This window comes from Macrotis lagotis, chromosome 1 (assembly GCF_037893015.1).
Source record: "Macrotis lagotis isolate mMagLag1 chromosome 1, bilby.v1.9.chrom.fasta, whole genome shotgun sequence".
Lineage (NCBI taxonomy): Eukaryota > Metazoa > Chordata > Mammalia > Peramelemorphia > Peramelidae > Macrotis > Macrotis lagotis.
This window is the reverse complement of record NC_133658.1, coordinates 141225991-141248699: the sequence shown is the minus strand read 5'-3', so window position 1 is coordinate 141248699 and position 22709 is coordinate 141225991. Positions and strand designations below refer to the sequence as shown.

General features: G+C 36.1%; 1 protein-coding gene and 1 pseudogene across 2 annotated transcripts in view; one reads left to right on the top strand and one right to left on the bottom strand.

Annotated features, from left to right (window-relative positions):
• ADAM9 (ADAM metallopeptidase domain 9) overlaps window positions 1-22709 on the bottom strand; it is a 116725-nt gene that overhangs the window by 48230 nt on the left and 45786 nt on the right. For both annotated transcript variants that reach the window (XM_074208954.1, XM_074208950.1), the window contains exons 7-11: window positions 17807-17872; window positions 15253-15324; window positions 14052-14221; window positions 9827-9908; window positions 7528-7661 (exon numbers count right to left, since the gene is read on the bottom strand). In XM_074208954.1, coding sequence (XP_074065055.1) covers window positions 7528-7661; window positions 9827-9908; window positions 14052-14221; window positions 15253-15324; window positions 17807-17872 — 524 coding nt within the window. The remainder of the gene's footprint in view (window positions 1-7527; window positions 7662-9826; window positions 9909-14051; window positions 14222-15252; window positions 15325-17806; window positions 17873-22709) is intronic.
• LOC141495072 (R3H domain-containing protein 2-like) lies at window positions 857-7372 on the top strand (annotated as a pseudogene).

The following is a 22709-nucleotide window of genomic DNA, read 5'->3' as shown; positions in this document are numbered from 1 at the left end:
CAAAGGAGATGAACCAGACAGGTGTAGTGAGAACATGGGAAAACTGAAGGATAATCCATATGTTCCATTAGTATCCATACAATGTCAAGAAATCTAGGGGAGGATATTTGTTGGATACATTGTGGAGGATCTATAAGAAAGCCTGGATAAGAGTTGCAGTGTATTATTAGATAAGATCTATACCCCTGAAGCAAATATAAACATCAATAAGTTCACTACTCCATATAAAAGTGTGGCAGAACAGTCATATGTTTTCACTTCTAACCCCACCCCTTGGATGGAAAGGCTACCTCACATCATCTCTTATGCATAATCCTCTCCCACTAGGGTTTCACAATTAATACTAAACAGGTTCACAGGAATTACAGTAAAGCCCAGATCTTTATGTCGTTTGTCAGTCAATAAACATTTAATTAAAACTAAGCACTGCAGATACAAAAAAAGGAAGACAGTTCTTGCCTTCAAGAAGTTCACAATCTAATGGTAAAGACAACATAAATAACCATGAATAGAGGAGTTATATATAGGATAAATCGAAGATGATCAACAGAAGTAAGAATGAAGAAGTTTTGTATCAGGAAAAGCTTCCTGTAGAAGGTAGTATTTAAATTGGGACCTGAAGGACGGCTAGGTGGCAAAGTGGATAGAGCACCAGCCCTGAAGTCAGGAGTACCTAAGTTCAAATCCGGCCTCAGACAACTTGATAATTACCTAGCCATGTGACCTTGGGCAAGCCACTTAACCCCATTTCCTTGCAAAAACCTAAATAAAAAATAAATCAATTGGGACTTGAAGATGAGGATGGACAACATTCCAGACAAGGGAGACAGCAAGTGAAAATATGTGGAGTTGAGAAATGGGAGTTCTCTTGTTACAGGAAGAAAGGCTGGTGTCATCAGATGTCAAAGTATATGGCACTGAAGTGTAATGTGTAAGAAAACTGGAAAGGTGTAGGAGGAGGTTATGACAGAATTTTATATTTGATCCTAAAGATAGTATGGAGTCACTGAAGTTTATTTAGTATGTAGGCAATATGATCAGACCTGCATTTTAGAATGATTATTTCCTCGATATAAAACAAAGCAATATAAAACTAAAATGATAATTTTGAAACCCTAACCACCTTATTTATGCAGATGAGGAAAATGAGGCACAAAGACTACATGACTTAGGAAAAGTTTCTATACATTTTTGGTAGCAAAATCCAAGGTTAAATTCAGATTTCCAAATACCTATTCCCATACACTACCACATCACAATATCTTCAAATCAATTTTGAAACATAGTTGAATGCTTCTTATATTATTGTTTTGATTTCTGTTTTATTTTGTTCATAAGAAACTTCTTAATTATTTATGGCATAATCATCCTGCCTTTAAAACCTTTAAAACCAAACTCCTATAAGAAAGGTATACTTAATTAGTTCAAAAGTAATTACAAACTCAATCTCAACATGGATGATTTTTTTTCTTGGTGGGTAAAAATCAGGTCTTTACTCTGTCTAATGTCCTAAACACGTGATAAAACTACTATAAAAGAGACATAGTCACTTTTCTTTGGGGAGATAAGTTCAAATTCTGAAAGGCCATCCCAGCCAAGTACAAGCTCTGATAGCTTGAACTATGAGTAAGAAGACCAAGCTAGTCATGCTCTGATAGTCTGGAAGACTGGACAAGTGATGATGATTTATTTTTGAACCCAATCTCATTAAAGAACAGAGGTGTTTTGATTGCTAGTAGTAATTAGAGTACCCACATTAATGTGAATAAGTCCCCATAAGGATAAATATTTACTAACTTAAAGATATCTCTAACTTCCCAAGAATTACCAAGTATTGACTTCTTCAAGGAAAGGTAAAATATGTATGGTCCAAAGCATAACTTTATAAAAATAACCAATTAATTAAGATAGATTAATAAAATGAAAAGTGATGAGGGTGGGAAGTGGTATCCATTGAAAATCACTAATATCCCAATGGTAAAAAAAAACTGTACCTCCAAAGTGCTATTTTAAGTAGGAAAGAAACTAAAATATTTATATATGTAACAATATCCATATCAAAATATAACCAAGAGGTTAAGGTATGGAAGTAATTTGCATCTCTAATCTGTCAGTAGTTTTCAAAATGTGTTTATGGAGACCCATGGTCTGGGAACATCCTCTGAGCAGTCTATAGGTCAGTACCTGGCCAAAAGAAAAAAAAAGATATAGGAGAAACAGGATTGGCATTGAACTTAGAAGACCTGAGATTCAACTTCTGCTTAGTAACTATATAACTAGATTGGAGTCATATAAATCTATCTGAGTCTCATTTTACAAATATGCCAAAATTAAAAAAAAAGTCTTACTAGGATTCAGAGTTGGAAGTACCCTTAAAAAAATTATCATTGGGGGCGGAGTCAATATGGCGACAAGAGTGGATCGTGTCCTAGGCGCTCTTTCATAAATCTTTTAAACTAAGGACTCTAACTAAATTTTCAAGAGATAGAACCCACAGAGGGACCCAATGAGGCAGTTCTCCTACTCAAGGTAACCTGGAAAAGAGCAGAAAGGCTCTGCTCCCCAGGGTTGGAGGGGCTGCCCGCCAGAGGGGTGGCCCACTAGAGCGAAAGAACTTCAGCCTCCTGGAGGCAGCCCCAGGGTGCTGTGAGCCGAGTTTCCTGACCTACACCCCAGGGAAGACCAGGCACAAATTGGAGGAACAGCAGGGGACCTCTGCCAGAGTGCCCTCAGGGCACACAGCAAGCTGCTTGGCTACTGCATTCCAGATCCAGGACAGAAGCAGGCAGAGCCGCTAAGCAGGAGCCCCCAGGGCATGAGCCCATTGAACCTAGGGAGGGAAGTGAAGAGAGAGAGAATGCCAGCTCTGTCCTCTGCCCCAGAACAGGACTCTGGGGCTCTGACCACATTCAGATCCTGATCGCAGTCCAGGCCACCCCATAGAACAGCAGGGCCACCCCCCCACCCTGAGCCCCATGGCAGAGTGGGGGAGCTTGTGGTCATTTACAGACCAGAAGGGAGGATAGAACTTCACACACTAAGACCCTTGTGGGAGTGTCCCAAAAGCTCAGTAAGCACCCCAAAACAGGCTTAGACTGGGAAAATGAGCAAGCAAAGAAACAAAAGAAACACCATTGAGAAATATATTATCTATGAACCCAAGAAGGATCAATATACTCAGTCTGAAGATGAGGAAGCACAAGCTCCTGTATCTAAAGACTCCAATAAAAACAGAAATTGGGCTCAGGCTATGACAGAGCTCAAAAAAGACTTTGCAAATCAAATGAGGGAGTTAGAAGAAAAACTGGGAAAAGAAAGGAGAGAGATGCAGGAAAAACATGAAAATGAAGTCAGCAGCCTAGTCAAGGAAATCCAAAAAAAATGCCGAAGAAAAGAGCATGCTAAAAACCAGCTAAGGTCAAATGGATAAAACAGTTCAAAAAGTTATTGAGGAGAGGAATGCTTTAAAAAGCAAAACTGGCCAGATGGAAAAAGAGATAAGAAAACTCTGAGGAGAACAAATCCTTCAGACAAAGAATAGAATTCATGGAGATTGATGAATTTACCAGAAATCAGGAATCAATACTTCAAAACCAAAAAAAATGAAAAATTAGAAGAAAATGTGAAATATCTCATTGAAAAAACAACTGATATGGAAAACAGACTTGGGAGAGATAATTTAAAAATTATTGGAATACCTGAAAGTCATGATCAGGAAAAGAGCCTTGACATCATTTTCAAAGAATTACTACAGGAAAATTGCCCTGATATTCTAGAAGCAGAGGGCAAAATAGAAATGGAGAGAATCCACTGATCCCCCCCCGAGAAAGAGATCCCAAAAAACCAACCTCCAGGAATATTATAGCCAAATTCCAGAACTCCCAAGTCAAAGAGAAAATATTACAAGCAGCCAGAAGGACACAATTCAAATATCGTGGAGCTGCAGTCAGGATCACATAGGACTTAGCAGCAGCTACATTGGAAGCTCGTAGGGCTTGTAATATAATATACCAGAAGGTAAAAGAGGTTAGAATGCAACCAAGAATGAATATCCTCTTCCAGGGAAAAAGATGGACTTTCAATGAACCAGGGGAATTTCAAATGTTCCTGCTGGAATGGCCAGAGCTGAACAGAAGGTTTAATCTTCAGATACAGGACTCAGGTGAAGCATAGAGATCGGAGGAGAAGGGGAAAATATGAGGGACTTAATGATGAACTGCATGTATTCCTGCATAGAAAAATGACACTGATAATACTCATATGAACCTTCTCAGTTAATAGAGCAGGTAGAGGGAGCTTTTATAGCTGAAGCACAGGAGAAAGCTGAATTTGAAGATAAAATATGGAGTAAAAATGGAGTCAACAGAAAAAAAGGGAAATGTAATGGGAGAAAGAAAAAAGAGAGGGGGAATAGGCCAAGATATTTCATATGATAAGATTTTTCTTTATTACAATGAGCTACTACAATGATATGGAAGGGGGGAAGGCAAGGGGGAATGAAGGAATCTTCGCTCTCGTCAGAGATGGCTAGGAGAGGAAACAGCATATATACTCAATGGGGTATAGGCACCTGGAGTAAGAAGGGGGGGATGGGGGAAGGGGGGAGTGATGTGAGTGATGGAGGAGAGGATGGAACACAGGGGAAGAGTGGTCAGATATAACACATTTTCTTTTTTACTTCTTGCAAGGGGCTAGGATTGGATGGCCTGTTCGGGACCATAAGGCCAGGTGGATGCTGGGCCTAAAGGGTGGTATGGGGGCTCAGGGCCTCTTGACCCCAGGGCCAGGGATCTGTCTGCTGCGCCACTCAGCTACCCTGCAGCAGAGTCAGAGTGAAAGGAGAGAGAAAAATATAGTACATGGTAGTGGAGAAATATGAAAGGAGGGAGTTGAGATCAGCAATGGCAACAGTGAAAAAATATGGAAGTAACTTTTGCCATGGACTTATCATAAAGAATGTGATCCACTTGTGACAGAGTTGTTGGTGTTGGAACAAAGACTCAAGCACATTTTTCATTATTATTATTTTGGGGGAGATGCAGGACAAATGGGGCTGGGTGGCCCACCTGGGGCCGCATAGCGGGGTGATTGTTGGATGTCTGAGGCCGGATTTGGACCCAGGTGCTCCTGGCTCAAGGGCCAATGCTCTGTCTGCCACCTAGCCACCCCTACTATTATTACTATTTTATTTTATTTTGGGGTTTTTTCTTTTTCTTTTGGTTTTTGCAGGGCAGTGGGGTTCGGGTGGCTTGCATGTCATATGGCTGGGTGATTGTTGGGTGTACAGGGCCAGATTTGGGCTTGGGTGCTCATGACTCCAGGGCTGGTGGTCCATCCATCGCCATCCTGACCATACCTTCAATTATTACTATTATTTTTTTAATTTTAATTTTTTTTCTCTCCCCTTTACTTTATCACTCAAGTGAGTCTATATTTGGGGGAGGAAGGGGGTATTTTGTTTACTCTTAAACAATAATATTTTATTAATGTTTAAAAAAACATTTGTACAAAATGAGAATAAATATTAATTATTTTTTTAAAAAATTATCATTCATTTTACAGGTGTGTAAAATGAAACCCAAAGAGTGAATCAGAGCCATAAAACAGAAAGGTGAAGAGTTGAGACTCAACTCGCTCCCTGATTTCAAAGTCTACTGTTTTCCACGTCATAAGCTTTGTACTGCCTATAACATGACTGCTAAGAGAAAAGGTCTTTTTTAAAGTGTTATAAGCATTAGAGCATTAGACAGTTTTTAATATACTGTTTACATTTTTATTTCAGAAATGAATAATTTATTTATGATATTTAACTTCTAAAATAACAAACTGGTACCACATTCATTCAAGCTTGAAAGTCATTTCTCGGCCTTTCTTCCCCTTCTGGTTCCCCCGCCCCTTTTCTCCCCTTTCCGGGTTTGGTTTCTCCCCTTTTCTCCCCCTTCTTCCCCTCCCCCCTTTCCCCCCAGCCCCTTCCCCCTCCCCCCCCCAGCCCCCAGGGGAAACCCCAAGAAGAAGAACCCGCCCCCGGGAGCGTGCCAGAGCCGGAGCCAGAGCCAGAGCCGGAGCTGGAGCCAGAGCCGGAGCCGGAGCCCGGTGCGAATAGACGTTGCTATATTCTATTGAAGATGTGCAACAGTAACACTACTCAAGAGACCCTGGAAATAATGAAAGAATCAGAAAAAAAGCTGGTGGAAGAGTCTGTAAGCAAGAATAAGTTTGTATCCAAGTCACCAAGTAAGGAAGAGATTGAGAAGGAGCTTGAGGATACTACTGTTCGGCAGTAGACACAGAGACGAGCTTCCAAGCATGGACATGCCAGGAAAAGAGCTAAGCCTAACTCTAAACTGAAACTAGTGCAGAGCCTGGCAGTGTGTGAGGAGTCTTCTTCTCCTTTTGTTAATGGGCCACTGGAAACCCTGGATATAATTCAGTTGCATATAAGTTGCCCCTCTGATAAAGAAGAGAAGTCTATGAAAGATGGCTCTGAAAAGGAAGAAAAAGACAAAAATAAAGAAAAGGTCCCAAGGAAAATGCTGTCTAGAGACTCCAGTCAAGAATATACAGACTCCACTGGAATAGACCTACATGAATTTCTAGTAAATACACTGAAAAAAAACCCCAAGGGAACAGAATGATGCTGCTAAAGTTCGAACAAGAGATTCTGGAATTCATTAATAACAACAATAACCAGTTCAAGAAATTTCCTCAGATGACCTCATATCACTGGATGCTATTACACCGGGTTGCTGCCTATTTTGGAATGGACCACAATGTTGACCAAACTGGAAAAGCTGTCATCATCAACAAAACCAGTAATACAAGGATCTGAACAGAGGTTCTCAGAGCATATCAAATATGAGAAGAATGTAGAATTTCAACAGAGGTTCATCCTGAAGAGAGATGACACCAGCATGGACCGGGATGATAACCAGACTGGCCAGAACAGATATCTAAATGACATCAGGGGAAACCGTGAAGGGCTGAGCCGTACTTCAAGCAGCCGACAGAGCAGCACAGACAGCGAGATCAAATCTCTGGAGCCCCGACCTTGGAGCAGCACAAACTCAGATGGCTCTGTCCGTAGTATTCAGCTACCCTTCCCTGCCACCTCATCTCCTCTTCCTCTTTTTGGTCTTTATGAATATATTTATATGGACAGAGTTAAGAAAAAAATAAATTGATTTTCCCCCTCCTTTCACTTTCCCCCCATCTTGTCTCCTCTATCCCATGAGTTAAAACCTGTGCCTACCCCTTCTCTATCCACCCCAACCCCCCAGAACACTTATATATTGTTTGTCTGAGGTTCATGCTGCAGTAACAGACACAGTATTTAATTGCACATACAGATGTTTGCTGGGTATGTTCACTGTAAATTTTATATAATCTGGGATTTTTTTGTTTGTTTTGGGGGGTTGTTTGGGGGGTTTTGTTTTTAAATATAAAATAAAATCATCTGTCAAAAAAAAAAAAGTCATTTCTCTATTTTATTGTTTATTCCAAGGCCAAGGAAGAAAACATTTAACTCACGATGCTCCCGAATTCATGATGCAGCTCTTTGCTCCACAAATGCAATTTCTTCCATCATCATGGCTCATTCCCAAGTTATGCCCCAACTCATGAGCAACAATGGATGCAAAGGACTCCACGGTGATTTGTCCAAACTATACATAAAGGAGGAAGGTGATTATGGAGTGCTATTTTTCAAAATTATTTGCTTAACAAAAAAGAATTTCATTCACTTTTAATAAGGTATTCTACTAAGGCAGTATACAAACCAGTATTGACAAGGTCCTTTGGATTTGTGTATTGGAGATATCAGCAATATATTGACTTATTGCAATGATTTTTAAATAGTAAATAATGGGATATTTTGTATAGCTTCTGAGAAGCAGTGATATCCTCAGTTTCTGGCCAATGATACTGTTACTTCATCAATATTTTTTAAATTTAAAAATTTAAAAGAATACCCAAGTTTATTAATAATCAGTAACAATCATTGTTGAAAGGCAAAAGAGCTAGGAGTATAACCAAGAATCACCTACCTAGAAAAAGTGAGTATAATCCTTCAGGGGGAAATAGACATTTAATGAAATAAAGAACTCTCAAGTATTCCTAATTAAAAGATCATACATGAACATAAAAAATTTGAACTTCAAATAAAAGAAGCATTAAAAGGTGAACAGGAAAGAAAAAACATAAGAGACTGAATAGGGTTTAACTTTATATTTCTACATGGGAAGATGATACTTGTAATTCTTAAGAACTTTATCACTATTAGAGTAATTAGAAAATATGGGACAGTACATTCAGAGAATCCTAGAAAATCAATTAAAAAACTAGTTGAGATAATTAACTTTAGCAAAGTGCAGGATACAAAATAAACCCATGTAATTTATCAGCATTTCTATATGTTATTGATAAAGTTCGGTAGCAAGAGATAGGAGAAATTTCATTTTAAATAACTGTAGAAAATATAAAATACTTGAGTCTACCTGTAAAGAAAAAGCCAGGAACTATATGAACTCAACACTCTTCATAAAAATAAAGTCAGATCTAAACAGGAAAATATTAATAGCTCATAAAGACAGAGCCAATATATTTCTTAAAATGACAATTCTATGTAAAATAATATACTAATTCAGTGTCAAACCAAACTACCAAAAAACTATATAGAGTAAGAAAATAATAACTAAATTCATCTAGAAGAATAAAAGGTCAAGAATATCAAGGGAATCAATTTAAAAAAGTGAGGTTGCCTAGCCATACCAAACTGTTTCATAAAGTGGTAATCATCAAAACAGTATCAATACATTGTAATAAATGATCACAGTGTTTGAAAAACCAAAGACAAAAACTCAACATTTCACAAAAACTGCTTGGAAAAATGGAAAATAGTAAGGCAGAAATTAAGTATAGATCAACAACTCACATCATCTACCAAGATAAGGAAAAATGGGTACATGATGTGAACATCAAGGATGATAACATAAGCTAATTAAGGATATATAGAATCATTTATCTGTCAGATCTATGGATAAGAGAAGGGTTTAGGATAAAACAAGATACAGAAGTGGAAAGAACCGGAAATTGAGGGGATTCCCATCAAATGAGGAATAGCTGAACAAGTTATAGTATATGAATGTTATGGAGTACTGTTGCTCTATAAGAAACCACGACTGGTCAGAAGCTAGAGAGACATGGAATGAATTACAGGATCTGATGTTGAAAAGGGGAGCAGAACCAAGAGAACAATGTACACATTAACAACAACATTGTGAGATGATCAACTATGAGATGAAGGTCCTCTCAGCAGTTCAAAGAGCTAGGATAACTCTGAGACCTGCTATGGACAATGCTATCCACCTCAGTTCAAATCTGAGTTCAAATCTGGCTTTGGACACTTGATACTTACTAACTGTTTGACCTTGGCAAATTCCACTGCTCCCCAAAACAAAACAAAATTTAAAACAAAGAGGAAGAAAAATGCTATCCACCTCCAGAGAAAGAAATGATAATGTTTGAATGCAGAACAAAGTATACTATTTTACACATTATTTTTTTGGTTCAAGTTTTGTTTCACAAAATGACTAATACAGAAATACATTGTATATTACTGCACATGTATAACCTATATCAGACTGCTTACCATCTTCAGAGAGGGAAAAGGACAAGAAGGGAGGAATAAAATTTGGAAATCAAAAAAAATTCAAGTATTAAAAATTATTTTTACATTTAATTTGGGGGAAAAAATAAAATATCATTTAATAAATAAATAGCGACAAAAATAAATAGGTAAACAAATGGTAAAAGAAAAGATTCAACATACCACATTAATGCCTCCTGCATGGCTTCTTGAACACACTGTTCCCACAAATGCCATTCCTGCAGTCCCTCCAAAGCCCTTTCTCCTGAAGGACAGGAAAAATGAAAAATGATTAATAAAGTAAAACATCTTTCTTGCTGGTTAGAACGATGCCATCAGATTTGTCACTAGGAAACAGAAGTAAGAAAAACTATGTCAAACACACCTAGTCAGGTTTGAACAGAGCAATGACTCATCACTCATCTGTAATGAGTGAAGATTTGGACATAGATGGATTTGTTCAGTAACTTATAACATACTCTCTAAAGTAAATTTCTTTAAATTAAAAGATTTTAATGGAAATCCTTCCAAACTGCATTATATAATTAATAACTGACACTTCCTTAGTCTTTCAAGTAAGCTGCAAATACATTATCCCCCTTTTTAGGGGCTAAATGAAACAGTTGGTATAGCACTAGACCTAGAGTCAGAAAGATCTAATTCAAATCCAAACTCAGATACTTAGTAGTTGTGTCACCCTGGAAAAATCACTTAACTCTTGTTTGCCTTGGTTTCCTCATTTGTAAAATGAGTATTATAATAATAGCACCTACTTATAGGGGTTATAGTGAGGATCAAATGAAATAATATTTGTAAAGGTAGCATTGTTTGGTGTATAACAGGTGCTTGATAATTGTTTATTCTTTCCCTTTTTCCTTCCTTTTATAATTTTTAAATAGTCAAGGAGAAAAGTTTCTTACCCATTAGCCAGGTACCAAGGAGGTAACTGAAGCCAGGTCTTTTCTGACTTTCTAACTCTACACTACTTATTATATTCCCTCTCTTTTTTTAGGTTTTTTTTTTTTTGAAAGGCAAACGAGGTTAAGTGGTTTGCCCAAGGCCACACAGCTAGGTAATTATTAAGTGTCCAAGGCCGCATTTGAACTCAGGTCCTCCTGACTCCAGGGCCGGTGCTCTATCCACTGCGCCACCTAGTCACCCCAATTCCCTCTCTTTTTTAAAAAGGGTACTATATTGTATATCCTTCAATAACTTGGCACTCAGAGAGCTATGATGAGTTGTTGTCAAACAATTTTCCTCTAATTCCAAATTCGATTCTTCATTTTTATTGTAACAACCGACTGTTCCTTCTACCCTTTCATTGGTTATGTTCTTGTTCATTCCCTACTTTGCCCTCTTTCTAAAGATACTCAATTCTTCAGTATCCTCTACTTTCAAACACTTTGCCTCTCTGGACCTAGCACTAATTGTGCCTTTCCAAAATGCAAACCAAATGCATTAGTTATTGTTATCTCTGGGTCATTACTGAACTTATTCTTATTGCTATTGATCAGAGCTAAAGGAGTCAGAAAACCATTTTAAATTTATTATACTGAAGCTCAATAGGGCTCTCTCTAATTGACACAAACATTCTAACTCTCCTTAGTCGATTCTCTACTCCACTCTCCTCAGCAACTCTTCTAAATCTCATGTATTCTCAAACCTCCCAAAGGATACTCTCATCTGATTCTCTCTGCTGAAAACATCACCTTACATTCCTTAAAAAAAAAATGAATTTGTGGGGCAGCTAGGTGGCATAGTGGATAGAGCACTGGCCCTGGAGTCAGGAGTACCTGGGTTCAAATCTGGTCTCAGACACTTAATAATTATCTAGCTGTGTGCCCTTGGGCAAGCCACTTAACCCCGTTTGCCTTGCAAAAACCTAAAAAAAAATTGAATTTGTTTGCCAAAGTTAGCGGCCACCACCTGAAGGAGATACAGTACCAAGTTCAGAATCTAAATGGATGATAAGTTTTCAAAATGTTCATGTAGATGACATTCTAATGATTTCACTCAGTTTTAGAATATTGCGAAACCTCTTAAATGAGACTGTTATTAAAGAGTTTGAACTTTATAGTCACAATAGAAAAATTCAGCAGGTAAAAAATGTCTATTAACTTTATTATACTATATAGTTGGAAAGGCAACCTACAAAGCTCTTCTAGCAATAGCTTAGACAAATACTAAAACAGAAAATGAATAAGTATGGAGGGTAAGGCAGGCTACAATGACAGTGAGGAAAGGTACAATTGCTTCAACTATATCATGCTTCTTTCTGGAGAAAAAAAAGAGAAAAGTAAGATCTATACTTTTTAATAATTGAAGTCATATAGTAAAGTTGTCTGGCTTTGAGTCACAGAATGCCAGTCTCTGAAAAACTGAAGCTGAGGCTCAATCAAAGGACTACAGGAATGACCATAGAGGATGTGAGCAGATTACAAAATACTTTCAATGAGGAATTTATTAAGAAAAGTGCAGTAAATCATTGGAGAAATACATAACTAGGAAAAAAAAGGGTCAGTCACAAAGAAGGAATGTGGACTGTTAGTATCCATACAATGGAAAGATGAGGCAAGGAAGGTATTCGATATGTAGGAAGGACTCTATAACAAAGCTATGGAAGGCAATGAACAAGTCTGAATAAAAAAGTAGGTGTAGGAAGGCTGTGATTAGAGCCAATTACCATTAATGAGTTCACAGACTAATGGCATTACTGGATTATTTGACATTTGCTCTAATTAATCAAAGGTATAACTACATTCAGGCAGCTGATTTAAAAATAATGCGAAATGCATAACTAGTCATTTCTTATCTATTAGAGATGAAATCACCTTAATTAAAAAAATAATATTGCTCACTTCTCACCAGGTCCAATCCTTTCCAATTCTTTCTGAAGAAAACATCTATATGTCCCTATGTATGTATGACAAAAGTCAGAATAAAGATATATGCTAACACTTAGGAGTATCTTTTTAAGATTTTTCATAAAAGTTATCTATCCCTTTATCCACTGCAATACATGTTAGCACATAAAACAACAATTATTTTTACCAGTCTTTTTGCTGAGGTTCATTATAAAGATTACAAAGATAGTCAAATGATTCATATGAAAGAATATCTCAGGGGCAGCTAGGTAGGTAGTGCAGTGGATAGAGCACCAGTCATGGAATCAGGAGAACCTGAGATCAAATTCAAACTCAGAAACATAATAACTACCTAGCTGTGTGACTTTGGACAAGTCATTTAATCCCACTGCCTTGCCAAAACAAAAAAATCTTTTTTTTTCCCCTTTGGATAAACAAATTCTCCCAACTTCTTTATTTAGTTCTCCAAACATAGCCTGGGACTTACCCTAGCATTGAATTATAACTTCATCATGTTATAATCATATCAAAATTTGGTTCAATTAATCTAATAGCACTACATAGTTACTCATTGGTCATGGGAAAAAATCTCTACATTTAAAACCCCAAGAATAAATGTTTATTGATTATCTAAAAGCTATGTGCTTCAATAATTTCCTTTGTCCCATTTTCTACTGTTCTCCCACGGTCACTGTGGAAGTGGAAGAGGGCTGCCCAAAACTGATGGACATTTTATATTCTTCTTTGATTCATGGATTGCCATAGCCAAAGAATTCATCATCTAATTTCAACTCACTAGTTCTCAACTTATTCTTGGGAAGTCAGAGCTTGCTGCTGGTGCTGGCTATAGTCAAAGCTTTTATAAAACTTGCCAGAGCTTGTGATCCAATAGGATAATTTTCAAGAACTCAGGTTTACTCTCCATATCACAATAAACTATCAGAATGGCATGTTAAAAGAATATGAAGGCTAAATTGTATGACTTAAATATACTTTATACAATCATGACAGCACTGTTTGTCAAAGTAATAAATTCAAGGTGGCTATACATTTATTGCCAGGTTGCTCTACCCAAAATATTTTAAAACAACTTTTGGAATTGCCATCAGAAACAATTTATGAATCTCAGATAAAAACAAGCATCATAATAAAAACTTATTTTTGCCCCCAAACAATATAACTTGCTCACTTTGCTGGTCAGGAACATTTCTTCAATAACTTTGATTATTTCCAAAAATCAAATCCACCCTCATAACATTTGTTAGCACAAAAGATACTTTAATGAATGTAAAATTGATTCCGATGGCCAAAAAAAGTGTTTCAATATAATTTGAACAATGGCAAAATAAATGCATAGATTTCCATAGTAATTAATTTGAAGGGAACAATACTAACTTCATTGAATAAGTTCTGTTCAAAATAAGTCATTACCTTAATAAGCAACACTTTGAATTTTTAATATTGCTTAAAACATTAGCAATAAATGTAATTAGCAAATAATTATTACTTTTTAACAGGAATATTTGAAAAAGAACATCACCTACAGAACTAACTGTGCACTGTCATGTCTCCGACGTGTAATCAGTGACTTCTCTCGCCATTGTACAAAGTTCCCCAACACATCACCAGCACTTCCAGCTGTGCTGATTTGGTTTGAATTTGTCCAAATCTCTAGCCCAACTAGTACAATGTGGATATTTAACATAATGTACATCTGGAAAAAAGAAAAATACATCCCAAAAATACATTTAAGAATGTGGGTCAAAAAAAGAGTGTGGGACAGATGTCATTCACATCGGTAAAACAATTATAAGTTAAGTCCCAGAGAAATTGTTTCCTTTGTTAATAAAATGCCATTAGTTTAACTTAGAGATAAAGCTACTTTACAACTTTATACCAAATTACAAGAGTTTAGTGGACAAAGTGATATAAGTGGAGTAAAGAATATTTGGGGTCAAATTCTACTTTTAACTTTTAATAACTGTAAGACCCTAGGTAAGTCACTGCCCCTTATTTCGTGTCAATTTCCTCATTCATAAAATGAGGACAATAATGACACCTACCTACTAGGGTTACTGTGAAGGTCAAATAAGATATATATATATATATGTACTAGGCAAACCTGAAAGCACTTCTATAAAGCCTAGCTTCGATTATTTAGTGTGAATATTTATCTACCAAAGTTTTAACTATAGAAGGGAATTCTTATTTTAAATTTTTTCCAAATAAGAATATGGAGGTATTGTCAATAAAAGTCAAATACTTCTAGACAATTATTTTTGAGGGCAAACAAGTTGATACAGATTTTCCTCATCTAATAGCATTCACTCTATTCACAAAAAGACAATGTTAATTGAAGCAACATTACTAAAGGTATTAAGTTCAATGCAAATTACATAACAAATATTTTAAGGGAACTATCAATCAAATAATACTATAGTCAAGCTTCACATATTATAAAGTGATAGGATCAACCTTAGAGAGAACATATGTTCCATAAAAATTAGGGTTTTATAGTTTTAAAGTCACCTTTACTTTGACTATAGCTTTACTTCTGTCTCAAACATAAAAAGTATCACAAAGTAGGACAGTCTGCAAATCTACAAAATAAAGCTCTGTAAGATTTAAAGTTAAACACTACCAAGTCCCTGGGTGATTTGGAGCTCAAATTGAGAAATTTATAATCAATTCTGAAGTTCTGATATAAACAATGAATATTTTATCATGCCAAAAACCACAACTCACACTATCCAAGTAGTTTGCTAAATGAACCATCTCTTCCCTCACAGCAGTCTGATTACTCCCCATCATGTCATACTGAAAAAGAAAGAAAATGATTATAAGGATAAGCGAAATGACAAGAGTAAAGTCTGAGAAGGAATTTTTAAAAAATACAATTTAATGTGATTACTTTACAAATATTACATCTATATCAAAAATTAAGTACAATCTCATTTTTTATTTAATTTTATTTGATTCTTCTTTCACATGACTAATATGGATCTATGTTTAGTCTATATTAGATAATTTTCTGTAGGGGAGGGAAGGGAGAAAGGGACAAAAATATAAAACTCAAAACCTTGCATATAGCTGAAAAGGTAAATAAAATATTACAAAATAAAATAAAATAAAGTTAAGGACAATCTGTAGAAGGCACTCTAAAAAGAAAAAGGAAATTAAATGCAAAATGAAATCTATTTTTCATAAACATGAAATAACCCAAATATTCTTCCAAATTAGCAAGGGCTTAAAAGTCAGGAAAAAGTTAATATAATATTTAGACCAAATTTATACTTATTTAAAAATAAAAGAGATTTCAGAATATTATAGTTCAAAAGGTTTTATACTTTGATGTTTCAAAAGATGTGATTTATCAGTGATGTGAAGTATGCCCTCCATAAAGGCAGGTCACAAAAATACTTCAGTAGGCATGAGCCACCTTGGCACAAAATTAAATAAAACTGCCTAGTAATTAACCTTCTGAAGATGATGGCGTTTAAAAGTTATTGTCAGATCAGTAAAAAAACAATAATTCTCAAGATTACATCATAAAATTTTACATTTTTATAGATAAAAGAAAAAAATTTTCTAATATAAATTTGACTTGGCAAATATGGCATAATCATAAATAGTCACAAAATAAACAAAACTTTTCTATTACATGTAGACATTAACCTCAAAACACTTCAGACATTGAAGCTTTCAAAGAATTCAACAAATACAACTGCTTTTACTGAAGGGAAACTACAAATGCAAGTCTCCTGACTCCAAAACTGTTGCTAATTTATGTGTTTAGTGGGTCATGATCCCTCATATCAGAGAATAGTGTACCATGAACAAAAGTATTTGAGACTGATTGGTCTAAGAAAATTTATGAACATTTTTTTTTGATAAGTCAAAGAAGGACAGGTTTAAGGTATCATCATCAATCATTTCATGTGCAAGATTTTATTTGTGACTAGAGTTTGATGACTACTTTTTAAAAATTGAAATAGTAAAGTAGTTCGTCTGTCATATAAACTAAAAAAATAGGCGTGACTGATTTTCTTCATTGAAACAGAAGGCTGTCTTAATACTATGTGAACACAAAGAGACTAAACCTGTGTTTTAACTGGCAAAAGGGACATTCTAACAAGGAAATTCTCAACAAATGCAGGGGAAAATCTTCTGTGATTTACATATGGTGTAAGAAAATGTTAATAATTTAACCAAGGGGTAAATATTCAAGATAATTTATAGCACTGTTTTATAAAAATATTTTTACTTTTAAAAAGATACACAAATTGAAAGTAGTTCTTTTTTAATCAAATTAGTAATAGAAAGGGCTGAATAAAATTTAGATATTTACATTCAAACTTTTTGCTTCAATATAACATCTCTTCTAGGGTCACAGCATATGCAGTTACAAGTACCCTTGAAATAATGAAATATCTACTTATGTGATTTGTTGAACACACACTTGAGATGTTATTTAACCATTATTAGGGACATAACTCACATTGATTTATCTTTCTTGTGCTTTATTCCTTTTTATCCCTTAAAGGTAATGAACCCCAAATAAACAAATCAGAATGTTACTAAATGTACTCTGAACCTATCCCACCAAATACAGATTCATGTAGAAATCAAACAGATTCATGATACTGTCAATATTTAGCTTTATTTTTTCACAAATATAGAATTGAAGGTGTGTGAGTATGTATCTATAAACAGATATGTGTATATAATTTACAATGATCATCATTCCTACACATACAACCTAGAAGGGACTGCTAATCACATTAATTTTTCTGAATTTCCAAGAGCAATGTTGACAGTATCATACAAAGAAACCAAGAACAAAGGCAATTTTTTCAATGGTTACCTTCATAAGCATATCATCTTATGAACAAGCAAACTTCCTGATTACCCAATGGGTTCACTGGATCATTGCATCAAACAGGGCTGAAAGATTTTTATCTTTCTGCTATTCCTTTGTTAATTCCAGTTCAACTTTCATGTACAATAATTTCAGCTTAAAAAGATACACAGCTATTTAAAATTTGAGTAAGTGGAAGAATCTGACCAAATATACTAGCACCTGATGGACTTGATTCGTATTCATTAAGGTATCTAATTAAAAGAGGTCTCAGTACCTGCCTTCATAGTCAGAAAAGATTTGGTCAAAGTAATCTATAAGAATGTGATAAGAATTCCTAGGAAAGATATTTCAAATTAGAAAAATGTTGAACTTTCCTCATAGCAACACACTCGCTCTTTGCTTATCTTTTCAAATAAGGAAAATATTCAACAATCTCACCTTTTCTTTGTCTACAACTATGAACAGCTCCACATATCTGGTGTGTGGAAGGACAGCTCTTTTTCTCTGCCAAGAGAATAATCATAAAGGCAAGTAAATTCAAGGAGTCACACATACAAACACACCCTAATCCTTTATAATTTAAGAATACAAGCGCAGAGGTAAATTTCAGAAAAACCTGAAAAGATTTACGTGAACTGTTATAAAGTGAAATCAGTAGAACCAGGAGAATATTGTATGTAGTAATAGCAACACTGTATGATGATCCACTATGAATGACTTAGGTCCTCTCAGCAGAATGATCCAAAGACAATTCCATAGGTCTCATGACAGAAAATGCTATCCACATCCAGAGAAGGAACTAATGGACTCTGAATACAAATCAAAGCATACTGTTCCCTTAATTTTTTTTTCCTTTTGGGATGTTTATTCTTTCACAACATGACTAATAATGAAATATGTTTTACGTGATTGCATATATTTAATCCAAATCGAATTTCTTAATGTTTTAGGAAGAAGAGAAGGAGAAAAAATTTAGAAAATTCTGTAAAAATAATGTTAAAGATTGTTTTTTCATATAATTAGAAAAAATATTACCAAATATTTACCAACTAATTTGCTAATTTACCATTACCAACTAATTATTAAAAAAGAAAACAACTGATCATATTATGAAGTCATCATAGATAAGGGAGAAAACTATTTCAGAAATTAAATTATGTTTCTAACTAAGACAAAACAGTTTTTTTCAAGGTTACACAAGTTTTCAAATGTAGACTTTAGGTTTTCTGAAATCACTGAACTTAAATAGAAAATACTAACGTTTGGAACAATTTTTCGGTTTCTTTTTTTCACCAAATAGAAATCTACTTCTACATTACAGGGACAAGTTTGCTACTTACCTACAGCAATTATGGGAAATAGTAGTTACCACCCACTCTTGAAGAGCCCTTGCTTCCCTTATTTTTGATGGGCTTGCTCTTTAATTTCTATTTAACAAAAGCTTTTAGAAGACTGTGTGTGGTGGGGCAGCTAGGTGGAAGGAGGACTGGCCCTGGAGTCAGGAGGACCTGAGTTCAAATCTGACCTCAGACACTTAATAATTGCTTATCTGTGTGACCCTGGGGAAGTCACTTAACTAACCCCACTGCCTTGCAAAAAAATAAAATTAAAAATAAATTAAAAAAGAAGACTATGGTAATAATCTATCCTTAATGGAGATTCATAATCAGCCACTGTAGCTTGAGTTTTCCTATCTTCTATGAAACCAAAAGCAATATGGTTTTTGTCTGATCAAGATAGTACCTTAGTAAAGTTTTAATACTTCATTTTAACACATAATTATATTAGTAGCTGGCTCAGTGTTTCTAATAATCAATCAACTAGCATTTATTAAGGACCTACAATGTGCCCAGAATTTTCCTAATAGTAGGAATACAAAGAAAGGCAAAAAAAAAGTCCCTGCTTTTAAGAAACTCATAGTCTAGAGATGACATGCAAACAACTTTGTCCAAACAAGATATACAGATATAGATATAGTTATTTGCATATTATATATATATATATATATGCATGCACAAACATATATTTATTAACAAAATAAATTGGGGAGTACTCTCAGAGGGAAGTATTAAGGTGGCATTAAGGAAAGTATGAAGGAGGACTGGGAAACACTTCTTGTAGAAGGTAATACTTTAACTGTAAGTTAAAGGAAGCCAAAGAAACCAGGAGGTGGAGATAAGAAGGAAGAGAATTCTAAGAAAGGGGACTACCAGTGAAAATGAATTAAGACAGAAGCTGTGTCTTTTGTAAAGAACAACAAGGAGGCAAATGTCGCTGGATTGCAGAGCATATGGAGAGGAGTAAGAAGTAAGAAGACTGAAAAGGTAAGAAGAGCTCAGGATATGAAAATCTTCAGAAGACAAATGATTTTATATTTAATCTTGGAGGTAAGAGGGGGCCATGGAGTTATGAAATGAAGAGAGATCAGAACCATGTTTGACAGCTGAGCAGAGGATAGACTGGAATGTGGAGAGACCTAAGAAAGGGAAATCCATTTTTCAGTAGTTCATATGTGAGGTGATAAAGTGGCAGTGTCAGAGGAGAAAGGTGGTATTTAAGAACTGTTACAAAAGTAGAAAGAACAGGTCCTCACAGCTGGTTGGATGTGGTGGGAGAGGTGAGATAGAATAAGGAAATGAGGATGACATTGAGGCAGGGTGATTAGAAAGATGGTGGTACCCTCAATAGCAATAGAGAAGTTAGGAAAGAGAGGAAAGGAAGGAAAGAAGAGAGAAAGGGAGGAAAAGCAGATCTGAGAGAAATCTATATAAAGATAAAAACTGAAAGTAACAGAGTTGATTATAGATTATCAAATGAAAAAGTATAGATAAAGTAGAAAGTCCGGGGGTCTCTCCCCAAGCTAGTGGATGGAACTAGGATAAAGATTCAGGAAAGGATACTGAAAGACTAAGAGTAGTCAGAAAGGTAAGAGAAGAACGGGAGAAAGGAGGGTTCTGAAGACTTAAAGAAAGCATCAGGGAGATGTTGACTGTGTATCAGTGGCTACATTAAGATAAAAAAGAAACAGAATTAAAAGAAGACTATTAGGGCAGCTAGGTGGCATAGTGGATAAAGCACCGGCCTTGGAGTCAGGAGTACCTGGATTCAAATCCGGCCTCAGACACTTAATAATTACCTAGCTGTGTGGCCTTGGGCAAGCCACTTAACCCCATTTGCCTTGCAAAAACCTTAAAAAAAAAAAAGACTATTATATTTGCCAATTAAGAGATAACCAATCAGTAACACTGAAGTTAAAGCTTCAGGTGAAGCCAGACTGCAAAAAATAGAACAAAATGAGAGGAAAGAAAATAGTTATCTGTTGTAAGAAGGCCTTTTCAAGGAAATGAACGGGCGGAGGGGGAGGGAGGGAGGGAGGGAGGGAGAGAGAGAGAGAGAGAGAGAGAGAGAGAGAGAGAGAGAGAGAGAGAGAAGAGGTATAGCATAAAAGCTAGAATGTTCAGACAGACTGAGAGAATATTTTATAAGGATGGGCAAGACAAAATCATGTTTGTAGGCAGTAGGAAACAGTGAGAGACTGAAGATTATTGATAGAGCAGGGATGCTAGAGGGGGGGTCACCTATGGGAGAATGAGATGAAATAGGATCACTTGTATTTGGAGGGGGGTTTGTGTTAGCAAGTCAGAAGTGAAGAAGGGGGAAGCAACTAGGTGGCGCAGTGGATAACACTGGCCCTGGAGTCAGGAGGACTGGAGTTCAAATCCGGCCTCAGATACTTAAGGTCACTAGCTTAAGGTCACTGTCTGCCAAAAAAAAAAGGAGAAGTGAAGAAGGACACAGTACTGAAAGATATCTAAGTAATGAGGAATGGGGAAAAGTGGAAGGTCTCCATTTTTTTCTGTGAAATATGATGCTAAGTGAGAGTGTAAAATCAATTAAGGAGGAGGAATAAAAGGACTGCCATTCTGTAGAAAGGGCTTACTTAAAATTATAAAACAAACTTACAGAAGATCTAGTCTGCAAAGTTTTGTGAAGTATGTGAACGGGAGTGAAGACACATCGTTATCAAATGGATATCTTTTTATTTTATTTATTTTGTTTTACAATTTTCCCCCTAATCTTACTTCCCTCCCCCACCCCCCACAGAAGGCAATTTGCCAGTCTTTACATTGTTTCTGTGATATACATTGATCTAAGTTGAATGTGATGAGAAATCATATCCTTAAGGAAGAGACATAAAATATAAGAGAAAGCAAGATCAGACAATAAGATATCAGTTTCTTTTTTTCTAAATTAAAGGTAATAGTCCTTGGCCTTTGGTCAAACTCCACAGTTCTTTCTCTGGATACAGATAGCATTCTCCATCGCAGACAGCCCAAAATTGTCCCTGATTGCTGCATCGATGGAATGAGCGAGTGCAGCAAGGTTGATCATCACCCTCATGTTGCTGCTCGGGTGTACAATGTTTTTCTGGTTCTGCTCATCTCACTCAGCATCAGTTCATGCAAATTCCTCCAGGCTTCCCTGAATCCCCATCCTTCCTGGTTTCTAATAGAACAAGTGTTCCATGACATGCATATGCCACAGTTTGCCAAGCCATTCCCCAATTGAAGGACATTTACTTGATTTCCAGTTCTTTACCACCACAAACAGGGCTGCTATGAATATTTTTGTACAAGTGATGTTTTTACCCTTTTCCATCATCTCTTCAGGGCATAGACCCAGTAGTGGTCAAATGGATATCTTTAAAGGGCAGGCTGGACCATATTATTCTTGCTTAAGAACTGCTATAGCTTGGTATTCCCTCTATGAAAAAAATACAAACTCATCTATTTGGCATTCAAGCTTCCTGCTTGTCTCCTGTCTATCTTACCAGGTTCATTCTCCTTCGTATATTCTATTCTGACCAAAGTTTTCTACTTACTCTTCCCCAAACACTCTGTGGGGAACTTTGCACACTTAACCCCCCAAGGTTAGAAACATTCTCCCATTTCACATCCACCTGGAAGAACCACTAGCTACATTCATGTCTCATATCAAGTGGCACCTCCTAGAGGTCTTTTCTAACTCTCTCAGTTGTTGTTGCCTCCAAAAAATTAATCACAGAAACGGAGAATTAAAGAGTTTGAGGTGACCTCAGAAGGAAAGACCCAATGTTAGTGAGCCTAGCAAGTGGTTGTCCACCCTCCTATCTGAAGACTGTCCTCCAAATAATCCATTCCACTTTTGGACAACATTATCAACAAACTTTCCCCCAAAAGTCTGGCTTAAATTGGTCCTTTCTACTTTAGAGTCAAAATGACCAAGTCATGGACTCAATTTAAGATAGGGTGTGGCAGGGTATGTGTGACTAGTAACCATTGACCATAAGTTCCTCCTGCCC